Source organism: Rhinolophus sinicus, chromosome 18, assembly GCF_057876585.1.
Source record: "Rhinolophus sinicus isolate RSI-liver-muscle chromosome 18, RSI-T2T, whole genome shotgun sequence".
In the NCBI taxonomy this organism is placed as follows: Eukaryota; Metazoa; Chordata; class Mammalia; order Chiroptera; family Rhinolophidae; genus Rhinolophus; species Rhinolophus sinicus.
Window position 1 is genome coordinate 48,604,257 of NC_142518.1, and position 19,088 is coordinate 48,623,344.

The 19,088-nt window shown below is 39.6% G+C and overlaps 1 protein-coding gene across 1 annotated transcript in view; it reads left to right on the forward strand.

Moving 5' to 3' along the window:
• Positions 1-256: 256 nt before the first annotated feature.
• The window catches only part of LOC109437982 (sodium/hydrogen exchanger 2-like), a 68,816-nt gene continuing 49,984 nt past the window's right edge, over positions 257-19,088 (forward strand). The window contains exons 1-3 of the mRNA XM_019717536.3: positions 257-431; positions 9,670-10,130; positions 10,661-10,917. Coding sequence (XP_019573095.3) covers positions 257-431; positions 9,670-10,130; positions 10,661-10,917 — 893 coding nt within the window. The remainder of the gene's footprint in view (positions 432-9,669; positions 10,131-10,660; positions 10,918-19,088) is intronic.

Sequence of the window (19,088 nt, forward strand, 5' to 3'; positions counted from 1 at the left end):
TCATAACAGCCCATCATTTCTCTTCAGGGACTCCAGGGAGCTTCTGGAGTTCCCACTTATCCTTTAAGTGCTAGCCAGCAGATCTAAGTGTCAGCAACAACAAATTACATTTGTGAGCAGCTGCAGTTTTGGAGGAGATTGAGTACTTTAGCAAGCAGAGCTGGCAAAGCTGATGATGGTCCATGGATTGGGGTTCCTCTTTCCTCTGCTGCTTGGGCACCTCTACTCCCAACTTCTGGGAACCTCTGGGGATAGCATGCAGCACTACTGGAACCTGAGGCCCAACAGTAGCAGCTGGGGACCTGAAGGAACGCAGGATAATGGCTCAATGGTGTCTATTCACACACTCCACTTTTCCTTGGATTACCAGCATGTGCAGGTCCCTTTCGAGATCACACTCTGGATTACGTTAGCCTCTTTGGCAAAGATAGGTAAGTGAGGAATTACCCAAGGCTCTCCCAGATAATAGCCTAAGAGTAGGGACTCAGTGCTTTTCCAGATGTTAAAAAGGCATCCTTTTCTTACTAGGCCAGAGAAAGGCAAGCTGTGATATTTGCCTCCTGCTGTCTATGAAAAGGACATTTTTTTTTTCACAGCTCAAGCCCCCTTGCACTAATTATGTTCAAATGTTGGTGGTCTCCCAGCAGATGGAGGCTGGAATAGGTCCAGCACAGGAACTTAGACTGCAAAGTGTCCTGATTGATCAGGGTTGAGAAGACATGGCATAACTTTAAAAGGGAGAACAGAGAAATCTTACTAGATTGATTCTAGATACTAACTGATCTGAGTCTTTAGGCAACCTTTTTTTCCTCACAGGCAACTTACGATAGCTACCATGTAGTGAGAAATCCATTTTCTGTTTTTTTATTTTTGTTGTTGTTATTGTTGTTTTTTAAAGATATGCCTTTTTGCCACCACTCAGAATTTATGGGGAGGGGGGAACAAAGAACAAATCCAGCAAAATAAGAAGAGCTGTTATATTTTAACTATTTAGCCTTTATGAACACCCTGAATCACTAGTGTTATGGCTCTGCTAAGGAGATTTCTTCTGTTACTCCATTTGTGTTCTTTAATAATTTATCTGGCTTTTGCCTTAGTAATATTAAAATTCTGAGAGCCCTTTAATAATTCGAAGTGTTTATGATTGAGTGACCATTTTTTTGTAGATTTGATACCAAAAACAATGCTAAGAAAACATGGAAGAAACTGTAGAAATTTGTTATTTCAAAATTAATTTATTCTAAAATAAATCATGTTTAGCATTCCAAAGTTTTATTTAAGTGACTTTATAGGTACCAAAGTTTTACCATTCATGAACGTGATATTTAATGAGGGCACACACACAATCCATAGATTCATAGCATGATAGATTGTCAGAGCTGGAAAAACTCTTGGAGATAATTCTCAACTATTCCCCTCATTTTTTGTTTTATTGGGGAATGTTGGGGAACAGTGTGTTTTTCCAGGACCCATCAGCTCCAAGTCAAGTTGTTGTTTTCAATCTAGTTGTGGAGGGCATAGCTCAGCTTCAAGTCAAGCCATTGTTTTCAATCTTGTTGTGGAGGGCGCAGCTCACTGGCTCATGTGGGAATCAAACCGGTGACCTTGGTGTTATAAACACTGTACTCTAACCACTAAACCAAACAGCCACCCCCATTTCCCTCATTTTATTGATAGGAAATCTGAGGCCCAGGGAAGAGAAGATACGTTGTGAAGTTCATAACCATAACTTTGAATGCTGGTCTCATGCCTCCTTGATAAGAAGTACATGCTCTCTTGTGTGATTATAATTAGCACCTAGTGGATAGTTAAGGTTCTTTTAAGATTTTTAGCACTAGATATGTTGATTGCAATAAATAGTCTAGTTAAATGTTTATGTCAGGATCACAGGGCAAAAGGGACTTCTCAGTAGGTCATCCAACCACATTTGTTTAAGTAGGACTTTATTGAGATATCACTGACTAAAAATTTTTTTGCCGTAACCTTAGTAAAAGAATGTAAATTTAAAAACAAACCAAATCAAACCAAACCAAACCAAACAAACCCTTTTATGTTAGCATTCATTCAGCAAAAAATGTTAACACATATTTTAGGTGAGATATAATATTTGGCCCATGGATTACAGTGCTGAATAAGACCCCATCTCTCCCATGAGGGACTTCCAAATTATTTCAATGCCTAGAGGAAAGAAATGGTTCTATAGAGGATGAAGAGGGAAGCAGCATAGTGAAATGGAAAGACAAGATTACTTTGAGCTATTTAATATTTGTGCAAATTTAGGAGCCAGTACCTGGAACATAGACAATGAATAAGAATATTGGATAAGTAAAGTACTTATTTTGCCTCGTTTTTATCATTTCTAAAATGGGAAAAGCAATATTACATTGCTCTGTTTGTATAATGAGAGAATCAAATATGAGAATATACGTGCAAACACTCTTGAAGTTATTGAGACATAAAGTCTAATTTAGGAGCTGTAGGGACAGAATCCCAGAGAGCAGTTTCCAGGCTCTCAGCCTCACGTGGAAAGGTGCTGACTCAGTTATTAGATGGCCATCAGCTGTAACCAGTTGGCCATCAGCTGTAACCAGTTGGCCATTAGCCACTATTGTTTTGTATATAACTGCTGTGCCTATGCTAGCAAGTGCAGATTGCGGATGGTGCAGAGTCTACTTTCTGTGTCTTGCCTGGCTGCCAGCGAGACTGTGGTGTAGGAAGATCCCTTGTTGGGGTATTGGCGGATGTTTGCTTCTTGTGTCTTGACTGGCCGCCATTGACAATGTAGTGGTATGAACATCCTACCTGTGACTTTGTTGGTGTTCTTTTTCAGTCTCACCATATCCTGCATTCACCCACCAGGAGCGGGAGCTCAGACCCTGCATTACACATGGCACAGTGAGCAGGGTTCTGGCCAGGTAGAAACGGTGTCTGACTCTGGGCAGGAGGACATGTGGCCCCCACACAGTGTGTGGTACCTGATATCCTCTGTTCTCAGGAGTTTGACCCCCGTGGAGGGATGGCAAGACATAGATGGCTCTCTGGACAGCATAGAAAGGGCCCTGCAGGGTTTAACTGAGCAGTTGCGGAGAAGGGGAGAAGTGCAGCCAGCCCTGTGGACTGGATGTTCCTCACTGCATTGCATCATAGCATGGAGGAAGCGCTTACTGAAGCAACCCAGATAAAGGACCTGCAGCCCTGGTGGGAGGCGCTGGATGCTCCTGTCCACCAGTTAGAGGAGGAGCTCCACAGTGGAGACTCTGAGGCAGAGGCAGATGATGCAAGTGGAAGCAATGTAGCTGCCCACCCCCATGCACAGCCCATCGTGCAGCAAAAGGTAAAGCATGAGCAACCTTTGGGCCCTGGGGATATTGCTGCCGGCAACCCAGCAGTGACTGAGTTCACAACCTACAACCCTTACACTCCCACTGAGTTGTGGGAGATGGGGAGGCACTGCCAAAATGGCCCTGGAGAACCACTACCGGCTTGGCTGCTGTGTTTATGGGATGAGGGGGCAGACAGCATTCTCTGCTCCCCAGACAAAATGGAAAAGCTAGCCTCTGCGATGGTGCATCTGTCCCTGCGACAAAGGTTACAGAATGCCATAGGTTGTCCCAAGACCAGGGCAGCCACACTCTAATGGAGTGGCTCAATGCTGCAGTGCGCACAGTGTGGGGAGTGGCTGGTGAGCTGCCATACACTGTGAGTAAATGGCAATCATGTGCTGAACTTGATCAAATCATCCGTGAAATGGGTATGAGACATGCTGTGTTCAACCCTAATATGCGGGGGCCGGATGATGAACATTTTACAACCAGCATGAGAAATCTAGTTTTGGATACTTCCCCTGTACATGCTTTTGGATCTTTGGTTGCCATTCTTATGTCTTATATGGGGCTGTGAATTCATGAAGTTACCATCTCCATGGCCACCCTGAGGTATGTTGAAAGCCAGTAGTGGGGGAAGTTAAGACATGAGGTCTGAGAAGTCAAGACCAGGAAGCCCAAATCAGAAGCAAGGGGACAAGGGCTTCTGAAAATAGTACGCATGAAAATGTGGTATAGTCTCATGGCAGCAGGGGTTGAACCAGAAAAAATAGACCAACAACTCAATGCAGTCTTGTTGGAACTTTGGAAACAGTTACATCTGAAACAGCAATTCTGGCAAAGCCCCAATGAGAAGTACAGCAAAGTGCGACCCAATTCCCTCCAGGACTTCATGTGGCTGCCTGAGGCCAGCTCCTTCCAGTTTGATTGGAGTGGGGCAAGGTACCCAGTCAGGGGGGCAAGTGGGGACCGGAGGCCCCATGTGGAACTGTCCATACATTGGTCTTCTTCTAGTGTGCAGAGGGTTTTGGCCCTAGTTGACACTAGCGCAGACAGCAGTCTTATTTATGGGAACACAGAACTGTTCCCCGGACCAGCAATCTGCATTGATGGCTATGGGGGAAAGACTGTGACGGTAAAAGCTGTTTCCTTACCACTGGGTATAGGAAGGCCTCTCCCTGTACCTACATAGTGTACGTCTCCCTTGTCCTGTAATATGTTCCAGGGGTGGATGTGCAGCATGGCCTCAGTTTACAGAAATCGGTCGGAGAGTTCCACCTCTGGATCTGGGTGGTGAAAAAGGTAATACATGGGCATGCTCACCACCCTCCTCAAGTGTTGCTGCAGCCCTGGTGTGTGGTTACAGTGCGACAGTACCGCCTGCCAGAGGAACAGGAAGAGATTGGCCATACAATTTAGGAACTGGAGAAGGCACATATTGTGAGGCCAGTGCACATTCCCTTAATTCCCCAGTATGGCCTGTCAAGAAGTCAGATGGGACCTGGCGAATGACTGTGGGCTATAGGGAGTTGAATAAGGTGATGCTATCTTTGCAAGCTGCGGTGCCTTCAATTCATGATTTGATGGATCCTCTGACTATTCGTCTAGGAACATACCACTATGTAGTGGACTTGGCGAATGCCTTTTTCTCCATTGATATTGCAGCTGAGAGTCAAGAGCAATTTGCTTTTACTTGGGATGGGCGGCAATGGACTTTTCAAGTCCTGCAAGGATACTTACACAACCCCACTGTCTGTCATGGGCTTGTAGTCCAGGACTTGGTACAGTGGGACTACCTGTCTTCTGTGCTCCTGTTTCACTATGTTGATAATGTTTTACTAACATCTGATTCTCTTTCAGATTTAGAGCAAGCAGCTCCTTCTCTTCTCTGCCACCTGAAGTCATGTGGCTAGGTGGTGAATGAAGAAAGGGTCAAATGCCCTGGCTTATCTGTCAAGTTTTTGGGTGTTGTGTGGTCGGGTAAGACAAAGGTCACATCTGAAGCGATTATTGATAAGGTACAAGCATTTCCCCTGTCGACCAAGGTCTCCCAACTGCGGACATATTTGGGTCTGCTGGTATAATGGCGGGTGTTCATACCCCATTTAGCACAGACAGCAAGGTCCTTGTATTCCGTGGTAAAAAGGGGGCCCTCACTGGCTTGGACCGAGGCTATAGAGCAAGGGTTTGTTGCCACAAAATGGGCAGTGCAGCAGGCACAGGCTCTGCAAGTAGTAGACCCTGGTCGCCCGTTTGAACTTTATGTTCACATAACCCAAGAGGGGTACGTTTGGGGCCTCTGGCAACTGGCAGGAGCATCTCTGGTCACCAGTGGGATTTTGGTCCCAATTGTGGAAAGGAGCTGAAGTCTGCTACTCTCTAATAGAGAAACTACTGGTTGCTATGTATGCAGCTTTGGTGGCCAAAGCAGAAGCCATCACAGGAACTGCATGGGTATTGGTTCGCACAACTTATCCTATCCAGGGCTGGGTGCGTACATGGACGCAAGGGCCCAAAATGGGGGTGGCCAAGTGGGGGGCCTACTTGGAGCAACATAGCACCCTCAGTTCAAGCCCTTTGAGCAAAGAATTACAACAGGTCCTGGGGCCTGTGGAGCTTGTAACCCAGGCCATGCCATATGCTCCACCTAGTGGGTAGGACTTGGAGCCCTCACCCCACAAAGGACAGCCCCCAGTATCTGAAGATGCCTGGTATACTGATGGTTCTAGCCGGGGAGCTGCAGCTGTTTGGACAGCTATTGATGTGCAGCCCAAAATAGACACCATTTGGTTTGATACTGGGACGGGCCAGAATAGCCAGTGGGTTATGTGGATGATAATCATCCACGAGCCTGGGCCCCTGGTTATTTGTACTGACAGCTGAGGAGATGTTCCGGGGCTTAATGTTGTGGCTCCCCATGTGGAAACACCAAAACTGGTTGGTAGGACACCGTCCACTGTGGGGTCAGGCCATGTGGCAGGACCTCTGTGACCTACGGCAGGGAAAAGAGGTGACCCTAATGCACGTCACAGGTCACTCCCCCTTAGTGTCCTCAGGTAATGATGAAGGAGATGCTCAGATGTCTGATGGTTAAAACGGGGCTCTGCCACTAATGTGGCCCATTGGATGCATAGGAAATTGCAGCATACTAGAAGCCGAACCATGTGGCAGGTGAGCAGATGCTGGGGGTTGCCCTTCAAATGGCAGGAGATAGCAGATGCCTGCTATGACTGTCCCATCTGTGCCCAGGACAGACTCAAATGGCAGAAGCTCTTCTGGGAGACACAGCAGATTACGTGAAGGAGGGTGCCCAACACTCACTGGCAAGTGGATTATATTGGACCCCTGCCTAAGATCCATAATGCTGTGTATGCGTTCACAGAAGTGGACACTGCTACAGGGTTGATGCTTGGCCATGTCCGGCTGCAGATCAGTGGCATACAGTGGTTGCTCTTACACGGCTTTGTGTCCTCTATGGGTGACCCAAGTCATTGAAAGTGACAGGGGTACTCATTTTATGGGGCAAGAACTACAACGCTGGGCTGCCAGGATAGACATACAATGGTTGTTTCATACCTCGTACAATCTACAAACAGCTGGCATTATTGAATGCTACAATGGCCTTTTTTTTTTTTTTTAATTTTATGCCTGGCTTTTTCTTTTTTTCTTTTTTTTTTTTAAATTTTATTTTATTAAATTTATTGGGGTGACAATTGTTAGTAAAATTACATAGATTTCAGGTGTACAATTCTGTATTACATGATGGATACAATGGCCTTTTGAAGCAAGATATTGGGGTGTTGAAACACCCTTTCACGATGGGCGACTGGGCCTACGTCTGTGGGTCTTGAGAATCCTGAATGAGAGACCACAGAAGGGAGGGCCTTCACCCATAGAGGCCCTGCTACATTGAACAGCTGCTCCCATTCATTTACAGTTTACTATAATTGAGACTGTTAAAGCCAGGCTATGGCAGAAATGGAAACATTTTGCTGCCATCACCCACATGTTTGAAAGCAGGGGAACGGCAGCAATGGACTTGGCCCTGGTGGGTCAAAAGCCCCCACTGTTGGTGGTTGGGCCTGATAGCCCCATGGGGGCCTGGTTTGACCCATGATTTGCAAGTGACACCAGGGGTGGTGGCCGAGTGGCTACCGCAAGTGACTGGTATACAGAGGTCCCGATGCCAGGACAATTGTGTGGAGAGCCTTTGTCCTCTCGTTATGGCCTATTATGGGGTCCCCTGTTCTACTACATATTGAAGCCATGCAAGGGACCCCAAACACTGCCATAAAGGTCTGGTACCACAAATCAGGAAAGGTGCTTATGGCAGCAACCCTTCTTTCCCAGGACAAAAAGCTAGCATGTATTCTCCAAGAGGGAAGGGATTTTCCATTGTTGGTTGCTATGACTACTATTTCCGTCTGCCCATAGGTGCCTCTGAGCAAATGCAATAGTGGATTGGGCCCACACTTTTACTGGTGGGGTGAATCAGTCATCTTCTCAGATCGGCATGGAACTGCCCGTTTGTTCAGCCCCAGGGTTGCCGTGGAAAATTCGCCACTTCAGGGGGCAATGGCTGTATAGGTGGACATTGAGGGACACCCCCTGGGACATTACTTGGACTGGATTGAAACTTTTTCTCGTGGGCTTGGTGAATTAAACCTGCCCCTGCTTGAGGTACTGAGTGTGGGATGATGGTGGTCTGCTGCAGCAACTGTTATTGTTATGACTCATGGATATTGTATCCACCTCCACGTCCCTTACACAGGTACCCTTGCGGAAGATGCTTATTGCGTAGATTGTGAGGCAAGACCCTGGAGGGGTGGAATGTAGCGATGGAGTCCCAGAAAGCAGTTTCCAGGCTGTCAGCCTCATGTGGAAAGGTGCTGGCTCGGTTATTAGATGGCCATCAGCTGTAACCAGTTGGCCATCAGCTGTACCCATTTGGCCATTAGCCACTATTGTTTTGTATATAACTGTCATGGCTACACTAGCAAGCACGGATTGCAGATGGTGTGGATCCTACTTCATGTGTCTCGACTGGCTGCCAGCAAGACTGTGATGCAGGAAGACCCCTTGTTGGGGTATTGGTGGATGTTTGCTTCTTGTGTCTCTACAAGCCGCCATTGAGAATATGGTGGTATGAACCCTCTACCTGTGGCTCTGTTGTTCCTTTCTGGCCTCACCATATTCTGTGTTCACCTGCTGGGAGCTGAGTCCCTGCATTACAGGAACCAATTGGCTTTCTTTTCTAAAAATTTATTTATTATTCATGTGATAAATATCTGTTGAACTATTTCTATGTTCTAGCAGTGTGCTAGAGGATAAATATAAGAGTTAACCTTAAGTCTTTGAGAAATTTGTAGTATAACAGTTATATTAGAAAAGGATTTCAACAGTGTATTGGTGAGGACTGGAGTAGAGAGGAAGGAGATGGATTAGCTCAGATGATTTTAGGACCTTTCTATAGCAGAGAGAGTTGATAATTAGAGTCATTATCTGTAGGCTTTGTGTAAGCTAGAGCATGATATTCTGGCATATAATGTAGGGCAAAGTTAAAAGAATACAGGAAAAAACCCCAGAACTGCTGCCATGTAGGTTGTTAGAGGTGGCTGCATTTCCCTCATGGGATAAAGGACTTATACTATTCTATGAGAAGAAACAAAGTTTATAATTAGGATTATATTTTGATAATACAGTGGTATGAATTCATGTATGGCCAGGTCTTTCAATCAGACCAAGTGACAGTTTGCGGTAATTATAGCAATATTGGGCTGGAGTCAGAAGAACTGGCTGGATTGTTATCCCATCTCTGTCACATACTTACTGTGTGACCATGAAAAGCCACCTTATTTCTTTGGCCTCAGTTGTCTTATAAATAATTAATTATGATTCCTTATCAATGAAGAATTAATCATGATTACTGAAGTCCTTTTTAGGTCTTATTCAAACGAGACATTTGATTTATGTCTCTCAGTTCTATACTTTTTTAAGCTTGTGGTATCTATCACTATAATCATGAGAAGAGCAGAAGAATATTGCCAGCTGATAAATGCATTGTTTCCATTTTAAAATATGTGCCCACATTTGGAAATGATTCAGTGGGCATATAAATAATTTTGTTGTTAACTGTGAATCCTTTTATTCTATTAGTAAATATTTTCCCTTATAAAGAAAAGTGCCTCCATTCATGACTCTGCATCTTTATTAAGTCATTATTAAAATAAAAAATACGAAATGACTGAGAAGCTATTTTCCTGAAATCATGAGACTTGACAAGAAGGATGACATATAGAGATGATGATAATAAAGATATTATAATACTCTTTTTTCTCTTTTCCAGGATTTCACCTCTATAATAAGATGCCCATAGTTGTACCTGAAAGTTGCCTCTTGATGTTTGTAGGTCTCATCCTGGGAGGACTAATTTGCAGTTTAAATGACAAATCCCCACTAGTAAGGGACAGTGATATATTTTTCCTGTATTTACTTCCACCAATTGTCCTTGATGCAGGGTATTTTATGCCCGCTCAGCCATTTTTTGAAAACATAGGAACCATTCTGTTGTATGTTATAGTTGGAACCATGTGGAATGCATTTGGGATAGGCCTTTCCCTCTATGGCATATGTCAGGTGAAGTACTTCAACCTTCAAGATGTGTCATTGCTCCATAACCTTTGGTATGGGAGTTTGATTGCTGCACTAGATCCTGTGGCTGTACTCTCTGTATTTGAAGAAATTCATGTGAATGAAAAGCTTCATATTTTGGTGTTTGGAGAATCCCTCCTTAATGATGCTGTTACTGTCATAAGTATCCCAGGCATGAGCTTTCTAGGTATTGCTTTAGGTTCCCTTATGCTCATCCCTGAAATTTAAATAGTAATTTTGGTTTAGGCTATAATTGAGTAAGTTAGTCCTAGGAATAAGTTTATGAATTGAGCAAGTATGATATACTGGTCAAAATATGTTTTAGAAAATGTCAGTGCTTCCTTTATACTTTATTAATCTTCTATCTGTTTATTAAGCAAACACTGAGTTAAAACTTCTGGAGGCCATAGTCTTCCCAGTCATATAAGATAAAAACACCTTAGCCATGAAAGATATCTTCGTAGCGCATCAGACAATTTTCAAACAGAATTACACATAGTTTGACACAGATCAGTAGAAATATCTGTTGATACAGGGAAGCTTTCTAGTAACTCATGTTGAAAGGAAATGAGGAGTTGGAGAACTTCAAGATTGAGAAATCTTAAATTAGAAGGATACATAGGGCATCATTTGAGACTTTCTTGATTGATACATTCACACTTTTTTTTTTTTTTTTTTTAATGCAGGTGCTCTATAAGCTATTTAAATACTTCTGTGGAATGCCATCTATCAAACCACTGGATATTCTGGCTGGGATAGGAAATTTTTTTTTTTTTTTGGTTGGAATCGGAGGCATTTTCACTGGGTTCCTGTTTGGCATGACTGTTGCCTTTACCACATGCTTTACCAAGGTCATCTGTGTCATCGAACCTCTCTTTGTCTTCTTATGTAGTTACCTCTCCTACCTGATTGCTGAAATGCTCCATCTCTCAGGGATTGTGGTGTAAGTATCTGGACAAGTCTTTGATTTAGAGTTTCTTTTAGAAATTGAGTTTGATTTTCCACTAAGAAATTTCCTAGATATGGTAGGAGGAGGACCCTCCCTTTATGCTCTCTTTTTAATTATCTTATCTTACTTTTAATAGAGTCATTTAGTCATAACATGGCAAGTGTTACTGTAAACAACTTTATGGACTCCCTGTAGAGATTAAATGGCTACTTCCCATCTACCTTGCCTACTTTGGGTGGGGCAGTTAGTGTGACTCCTTAATTGCATAACGAAAATGCTGAGAATTTGGAATGGGGCTACCTAGGATAGTTCTTTGTCTTTACAGGGGAGAATCATTCTCCTGCCAAATTAGTGTATCTCAGTGTAATAGGGCTCCTGTGATAAGTAATTAGATGGCATACCACATAAGTAAGCTTGGCATGAGCTCTTCATGTATAGATAAAATTTCTGCCATAACAATTAAATATTTTTATAACTTCTTATGTAAACCATATGGCATATGCCAGGTTTCTTTTCTACCATCCATCATTGTCATTTAACCAGTGAGGACAATACCTCAAATCTAATAATAAACTCATAAAGCTAAATGCCCATATAGCAAGCTAAGCAGTACTAGTATCTAAGTGCTTTTGTACTAGGGTTTAGACAGATAATCCCATGCTGTGTTTTTAAAAGAAATAATGAAATACATTTATTCAAATGTTGCAGGTTTTCCAGAAGCTTAAAAAGAAAAAAAAGATTGATTTAAAAAAAAAAATTCAAGTATAGTCAACATACAATATTATGTTATTTTCAGGTGTTTAATATAGTGATATGACATTTATATTCCTTGAGCTGTGGTCACCACAATAACTTTAGTAACTGTCTGTCACCATATGAAGTTATAATGATAGTATTGACTGTTTTTTGCTATGCAGTACTGTACATATCCATGACTTTTCTTTTTCAATAACTGGAGGTTTGTACCTATCATTCCTGTTAAGATTTTTCACCTAGCTCCCCACTCCCTCCTCTCTGACAACTATCAGTTTGTTCTCTGTGTCTATAAGTCTGTTTCTGTTTTGTTTTACTTCATTTGTTTCTGTTTTTTTTTTGATTCTACATATAAGTGAAATCATACATATTTGTTTTTCTCTTTCTGACATATTTCAGTTAGCATAATACGCTCTAGGTCCATCCATGTTGTCACAAATGGCAATAATTTATTCTGTTCTATGTCTGAGTAATATTCCATTGTATATGCATATATAGCAAATCTTCTTTACCTATTCATGCTGAGGAACACCTACATTGCTTCCATAGTTTGGCTATTTTTAATAAAAATGCAGTGAACATTGGGGTGCATATATCTTTTTGAAGTGGTATTTTTGTTTTCTTTGGATAAACGCCCAGAAATGGAATTGCTGGGTCATATGGTAGATCTATATTTAATTTTTTGAGGAATCTCCATCCTGTTTTCCGTAGTTGCAGCAGCAATTGACAGTCCCACCAACAGTGGACACGGGTTCCTTTTTCTCCACATCCATGTCCAAATTTGTTATTGACTTTTTGATAACACTTATTCTGACAAGTGTGAGGTAGTGTCTCAAAGTAGTTTTGATTTGCATTTCCCTAATAATTAGTGATGTTGAGCATATTTTCTTGTCTGTTGGCCATCTGTGTGTCTTCTTTAGAGAAATGTCTGTCAGGTCCTCTGCCCATTTTTAAATTGGATTGTTTGTCTTTACATGTTGAATTGTATGAGTTCTTCATATATTTTGGATATTAACCCTTTATTAGACATATCACTTGCAAATATATTTTCCCATTCAGTAGGTTGTTTTTTGTTTGTTTGTTTGTTTTGTTGTTGTTGGCAGTATTCTTTTCTGTACAAAGGTTAGTTTTTTTTTGTTTGTTTTGTTATTGTTGACAGTATTCTTTGCTGTACAAAGCTTTTTAAGCTTGATATAGTTAATTCTACTTGTTTATTTTGCCTTTGATGCCCTTGCCTAAGGAGATATAAAATCCTGAAAAATATTGCTAATCAAAGAGTTTCTGCCTGTTTTCTTCTAGGATTTTTGTGGTTTAAATGTTTACACTTCAGTCTTTAATTGATTTTGAGTTTACTTTTGCATGTATTGTAAGAAAGCAGTTCAGCTTTATTTTCAGCATGTATCTTTCCAGTTTTTCCAGCACTATTTATTGAAGAGGGTGTCTTTACCCCACTATATATCCCTGCCTCCCCGGCACATTAATTGACCATATAAGTGTGGGTTAATTTCTGGGCTCTTTATTCTGTTCCATTGATCTATGTACCTGTTTTTGTGCTAGTACCATTGTGTTTTGATTACTGTGGCCTTGTAGTATAGTTTGAAATTAGGAAGTATGATATCTCCATCTATGTTCATCTTTCTCAAGATTGCTTTGACTACTTGGAGTCTTTTGTGGTTTCACATAAATTTTAGAATTCTTTGTCCTAGTTCTGTGAAAAACACCATTGGTGTTTTGATAGGGAATCTGTAGATTGCTTTGGGTAGCACAAACATTTTAATGGTATTAATTCTTCCAGTCCATGTGAATGGTATATCCTTCCATTTATTTGTGTCATCTTCAATTTATTTCATCAACGTCTTACATTTTTTTTAGAGTACAGTTATATTGCCTCCTTGGTTAAATTTATTCCTAGATATTTTTTGAATGCAATTGTAAATGTGATTTTTTTCTTAATTTATTTTTCTGATAATTGATTATTAATATTGTATCCTGCAACTTTACTGGACTCATCTATTCTAAACTTTTTTTTTTTTTACTGGAGACTTTGGGGTTTTCTATATATGGTATCATGACATCTACTAACAGTGACAATTTTACCTCTTCCTTTCCCATGTGCATGATTTTTTGTTTTTCTTGACTGATTGCTGTGGCTAGGACTTCCAACACTATGTTGAACAAAGGGGGTGAGAGTGGGCATCCTCATATTATCCCCAATCTTAGTGAAACATTTTTCAGCTTTTCACTGTTGACCATGATGCTAGCAGTGGGTTTGCCATATATGGCCTTTATTATGCTGAGATATGTTCTCTTTGGAACCACTTTGTTGAGTTTTTATCATAGGTGGATGTCGTATTTTGTTAAATGCTTTTTCAGCATTTATTGAGATGCTCACATGATTTTTATCATTTGTTTTGTTAATGTGGTATATTACATTGATCTGCAGATATTGAAACATCCTTGCATTTCTGAAATGAATACCACTTTACCATGGCATATTGTCTTTTTAATGTAATTTTGAATTTGGTTGGCTAATATTTGGGGGATTTTTACACCTGTGTTCATCCGAAATATTGGTCTGTAATTCTCTTTTATTTTTTGTAGTGTTTTTGTCTGCTATAGGTCTCAAAGTAATGATGATTGTAGACTGAGTTTGGAAATGTTCCTTCCTCTTCAAAGTTTTGTAATAGTTTCAGAAGAATAGGTTTTAATTCTTCTTTAAATGATTGGTAGAATTCCCCTGTGAAGCCAACTAGTCCTGAACTTTTGAATGTTGGGAATTTTTGATTATTGATTAAATTTTATTCATAGTAATCAGTCTGCTTAGGTTTTCTGTTTCTTCCTGATTGTCTTGGAAGAGTGTGTATTTCTGGGAATTTATCTATTTCTTCTAGGTTGTCCACTTTCTTGGCGTATAGCTGTTTGTAGTATTTAATTATGATCCTATGTATTTCTGTTTTATGGGTTCCAACTTCTATTTCAATTGTGATTTTATTTATGTAGGCCCTCCTTATTTTCTTCATGTGTCTAGCTAAAGCTTTATCAAATTCATTTATGTTTTTTGACATGAGCTCTTAGATTCATTGATGTTCTCTATTGTTTATATAGTCCTATTTTTTTATTTCCACTGTGATTATTTTTTAAATGGAAGTTTATTGGGGTGACACTTGTTAGTAAAGTTATATAGGTTTTAGGTGTACAATGCTGTTAATACATTATCTATATCTCACATCGTATGTTCACCACCCAGAGTCACTTCTCTTTCCATCACCATATATTAGACTCGGTTTACCCTCTTCTAAAGCCCCTTTCCCCCTTACCCTCTGGTAATCCTAAAACTATTGTTTATGTCTATGACTTTTTCTTCCTTCATTTGGTTGTCTTATTCCTTTGTTGTTTTCAGTTTTATGTAACGCATATCACTGAAATCATTTGGTTCTCTACTTTTTCTGTCTGATTTATTTCACTTAGCATTATAATCTCAAGATACATCCATGTTGTCACAAATGGTACTATTTCATCTTTTCCTACTGCCGAATACTATTCCATTGTGTATGTATACAATAACTTCTTTATCCATACATCTATCGAAGGACATTTTAGTTGTTTCCATGTATTGGCCACAGTAGATGAAGCTGCAATGAACATTGGAGCACACATGTCCTTTTGGATAAATGTTTTCAGATTTTTTTGGGTACGTACCCAGGAAAGGGATTGCTGGATCATACGGTAATTCTATTTTTAATTTTTTGAGGAATCTCCACACTACCTCCCATAGTGGCTGCATCAATCTGCATTCCCACCAACAGTGTATGAGGGTTCATTTTTCTCCACAGCCTCTCCAACACTTGCTATTATTTGCCTTGTTGGTGATAGCCATTCTAACTGGTGTGAGGTGACATCTCATTGTGGTTTTTATTTGCATTTCTCTGATGATTAGTGATGTTGAGCATTTTTTCATATGTCCATTTGCCATTTGTATGTCTTCTTTGGAGAAATGTCTCTTCAGGTCTTCTGCCCATTTTTTAAATTGGGTTGTGCGTTTTTTGTTGTTGAGTTGCATGAGTTCCTTGTATATTTTGGATATTGGCCCCTTATTGGAGGTGCTGTTTGCAAAAATCTTCTCCCATTCAGTTGGTTGCCTCTTTATTTTGTTGATGGTTTCTTTTGCTGTGCAGAAGAAGCTTTAAAGTTTGATATAGTCCCATTGATTTATTTTAGCTTTTACTTCCCTTGACTTTGGAGTCAAATTCATAAAATGCTACTTGAACCAAAGGTCCATAAGTTTAGTTCCTATGTTTTCTTCTATGCATTTTATTGTTTCAGGTCTTATGTTTAGGTCTTTGATACATTTTGATATACAGTGACAGATAGCAGTCTAGTTTCATTCTTTTGCACATGGCTTTCCAATTCTCACAGCACCATTTGTTGAAGAGGCTGTCTTTTCTCCATTGTATGTTTTTGGCTTCTCTGTTGAAAATTGTCTGTCCATGTTTATGTGGGTTTACTTCTGGGTTCTTAATTCTATTCCATTGGTCTGTATGTCTGTTTTTCTGCCAATACCATACTGTTTTGAGTATTGTTGCCCTGTAGGACAAGCTAAAATCAGGGGTGATACCTCCAGCACTGTTCTTTTTTCTTAAAATTGCTTTGGCTATTCAGGGGTTTTTGTGGTTCCAAACAGATCTGATGATTTTTTGTTCTATTTCTTTTAAAAATGTCATTGGGATTTTGATAGGGATTGCATTAAATCTGTATATTGCTTTGGGTAATATGGCCATTTTAACTATGTTGATTCTTCCAATCCATGAGCATGGAATGTCTTTCCATTTCTTTGTGTCTTCTTCAATTTCTTTTGAAAATGTCTTCTAGTTTTCAGTACATAGGTCTTGTACATCCTTGGTTAAGTTTATTCCTAGGGATTTTTTTTTCTTTTGCTTGCAATTGCAAAAGTATTTTTTTTTTAATTTCTTTTTCTGAGATCTCATTGTTAACATATAGGAATGCAGTGAATTGTGTGTATCTTGATTTCATAGGCGACAAGTTTACTGTATTTGTTTATTGTTTCTAATAGTTTTTTGTTGGAGTCTTTAGGGTTTTCTATATATAGCATCATGTCGTCTGCACAGGGTGACAATTTAACTTCTTCATGCCCAATTTGGATGCCCTCTATTAGTTTCTCTTGCCTGATTGCTCTGGTGAGGACTTCCAACACTATGTTGAAAAACAGAGGTGATAGGGGATAGTCCTGTCGTGTTCCTGAATGTAGAGCAAAGGACTTCAGATTTTCACAGTTAATTATGATATTCGCTGAGAGTTTGTCATATATGGCCTTTATTATGTTAAGGTATCTTCCTTCTGCACATATTTTATTAAGTGCTTTAATCATAAATGTGTGTTGTATCTTGTCAAACGCTTTTTCTGCCTCAATTGATATAATCCTATTATTTTTGTCCTTTATTTTGTTTATGTGATGTATCACATTGATAGATTTGCGTTTGTTGAAACATCTTTGTGCCCCTAGGATGAACCCCACTTGGTCATGATGAATAATCTTTTTAATGCATTGTTGCATTCGTTTTGCTAGAAGTTTGTTTAGGACTTTTGCATCTGTATTCATCAGAGATATTGGTTTGTAGTTTTCTTTTTTTCTGTTATCCTTACCAGGTTTTGGTATCAGGGTAATGTTGAGTTAGACAGTATTGTATATTCTTCAATTTTTTTGAAGAGTTTCAGTAGGACAGGTATTAGATCCTCTTTGAAAGTTAAGTCTGTTTAGATTTTCCAAGTATTTGTGATTCAGCCTTGGAAGGCTATACGTTTCTAAGAACTTGTCCATTTCTTCTAGGTTATTGAATTTGGTGGCATATTGTCCTTCATAGTATTCTTGGATGATCCTTTGTATTTCTGTGGTGTCCCTGATAACTTCCCCTCTTTCATTTCTGATTTTGTTTATTTGTGTCTTTTCTCTTTTTATCTTAGTGAGTCTAGCCAAAGGTTTGTCAATTTTATTACTCTTTTCAAAGGACCAGCTCTTTGTCACATTAATTTTTTCTATTGTCTTTTTGTTCTCTATTTCATTTATTTCTGGTCTGATTTTTGTTTCCTTTCTTCTGCAGACCTTGGGTTTCATTTGTTCTTCTTTTCTAGTTCTTTAAGGTGTAACGTGAGGTTATTTATCTGGGATTTTTCTTATTTCTTGAGATAGGTCTGTAATGATATAAATTTCCCTCTTAAAACTGCTTTGGCTGCATCCAAAAAATTTTGGTAGGATGTATTTTCATTCTCATTTGTTTCTTTGTGTCTTTTGAACTCTCCTCTAATTAGTTTTTGACCCGGTTGTCCTTTAAAAGTGTGTTGTTTAATCTCTACATATTTGTGTTTTTTCTGCTTTCTTTTTACAGTTGATATCCAATTTCAAAGCCTGGTGATCAGAAAATATGATTCGTATGATTTCAGTCTTCTTAAATTTGCTGAGGCTAGTTTTATGTCCCAATATATGGTCTATTCTTGAGAATGTTCCATGCACACTGGAAAGGAATGTATAGTCTGATATTCTAGGATGAAGTGCTCTATAAATGTCAATTATGTCCATTGCATCTAATGTGTCATTTTGGGCTTCTATTTCTTTATTTATTTTCTGTTTTGATGATCTAGCCATAGCTGTCCATGATGTATTTAGGTCCCCTTGTATAATTGTGTTTTGGTCAATTTCTCCCTTTAGTTCTGTTAGTAGTTTCTTGGTATATTTCGATGCTCCCTGATTAGGGGCATAAATATTGATGACTGTTATGTCTTCTTGTTGTATAGTCCGCTTTACCATTATGAAATGTCCATCTTTGTCTCTTGTTACTTTTCTTATCCTGAAGTCTATTTCATATGACATCAGTATGGATACACCTGATTTTCTCTGGATTCCATTTGCTTGGAGTGTCAATTTCTATGCTTTCAGTTTGAGTCTATATTTGTCCTTATAGCTGAGATGTGTCTCTTGGAGGCAGCATATGGTTCGGTTTAGTTTTTTGATCCAATCTGCTACTCTTTGCCTTTTTATTGGTGAGTTAATTCCATTTACATTTAGGGTGATTATTGATATGTGAGGATTTCCTACATTTCTATCTTTGGTTTTCTGGTAAGACTGTGTCTCCATTATTTGTTTGCCTTTTTATTGTTGTTTATTATTTCTGTGTGCTATGATTTTTCCCTCTGTTTCTTCTTTTATTACCTGATATATTTCAGTCCTGTTTTGTTTTTTTGTTTTTTTTAATGGGTTATCATTATGTTTATGTAAAAGAAAGTTTGACATTTAGTATTCCATTTTCTTCAGCATGCTTACTTTCTCCATTCCCATTTTCCGGTTCAGGCCTTTACTCTCCCCCCTTTTATGTTTTGGTTGCCACATATTATCCCTATTT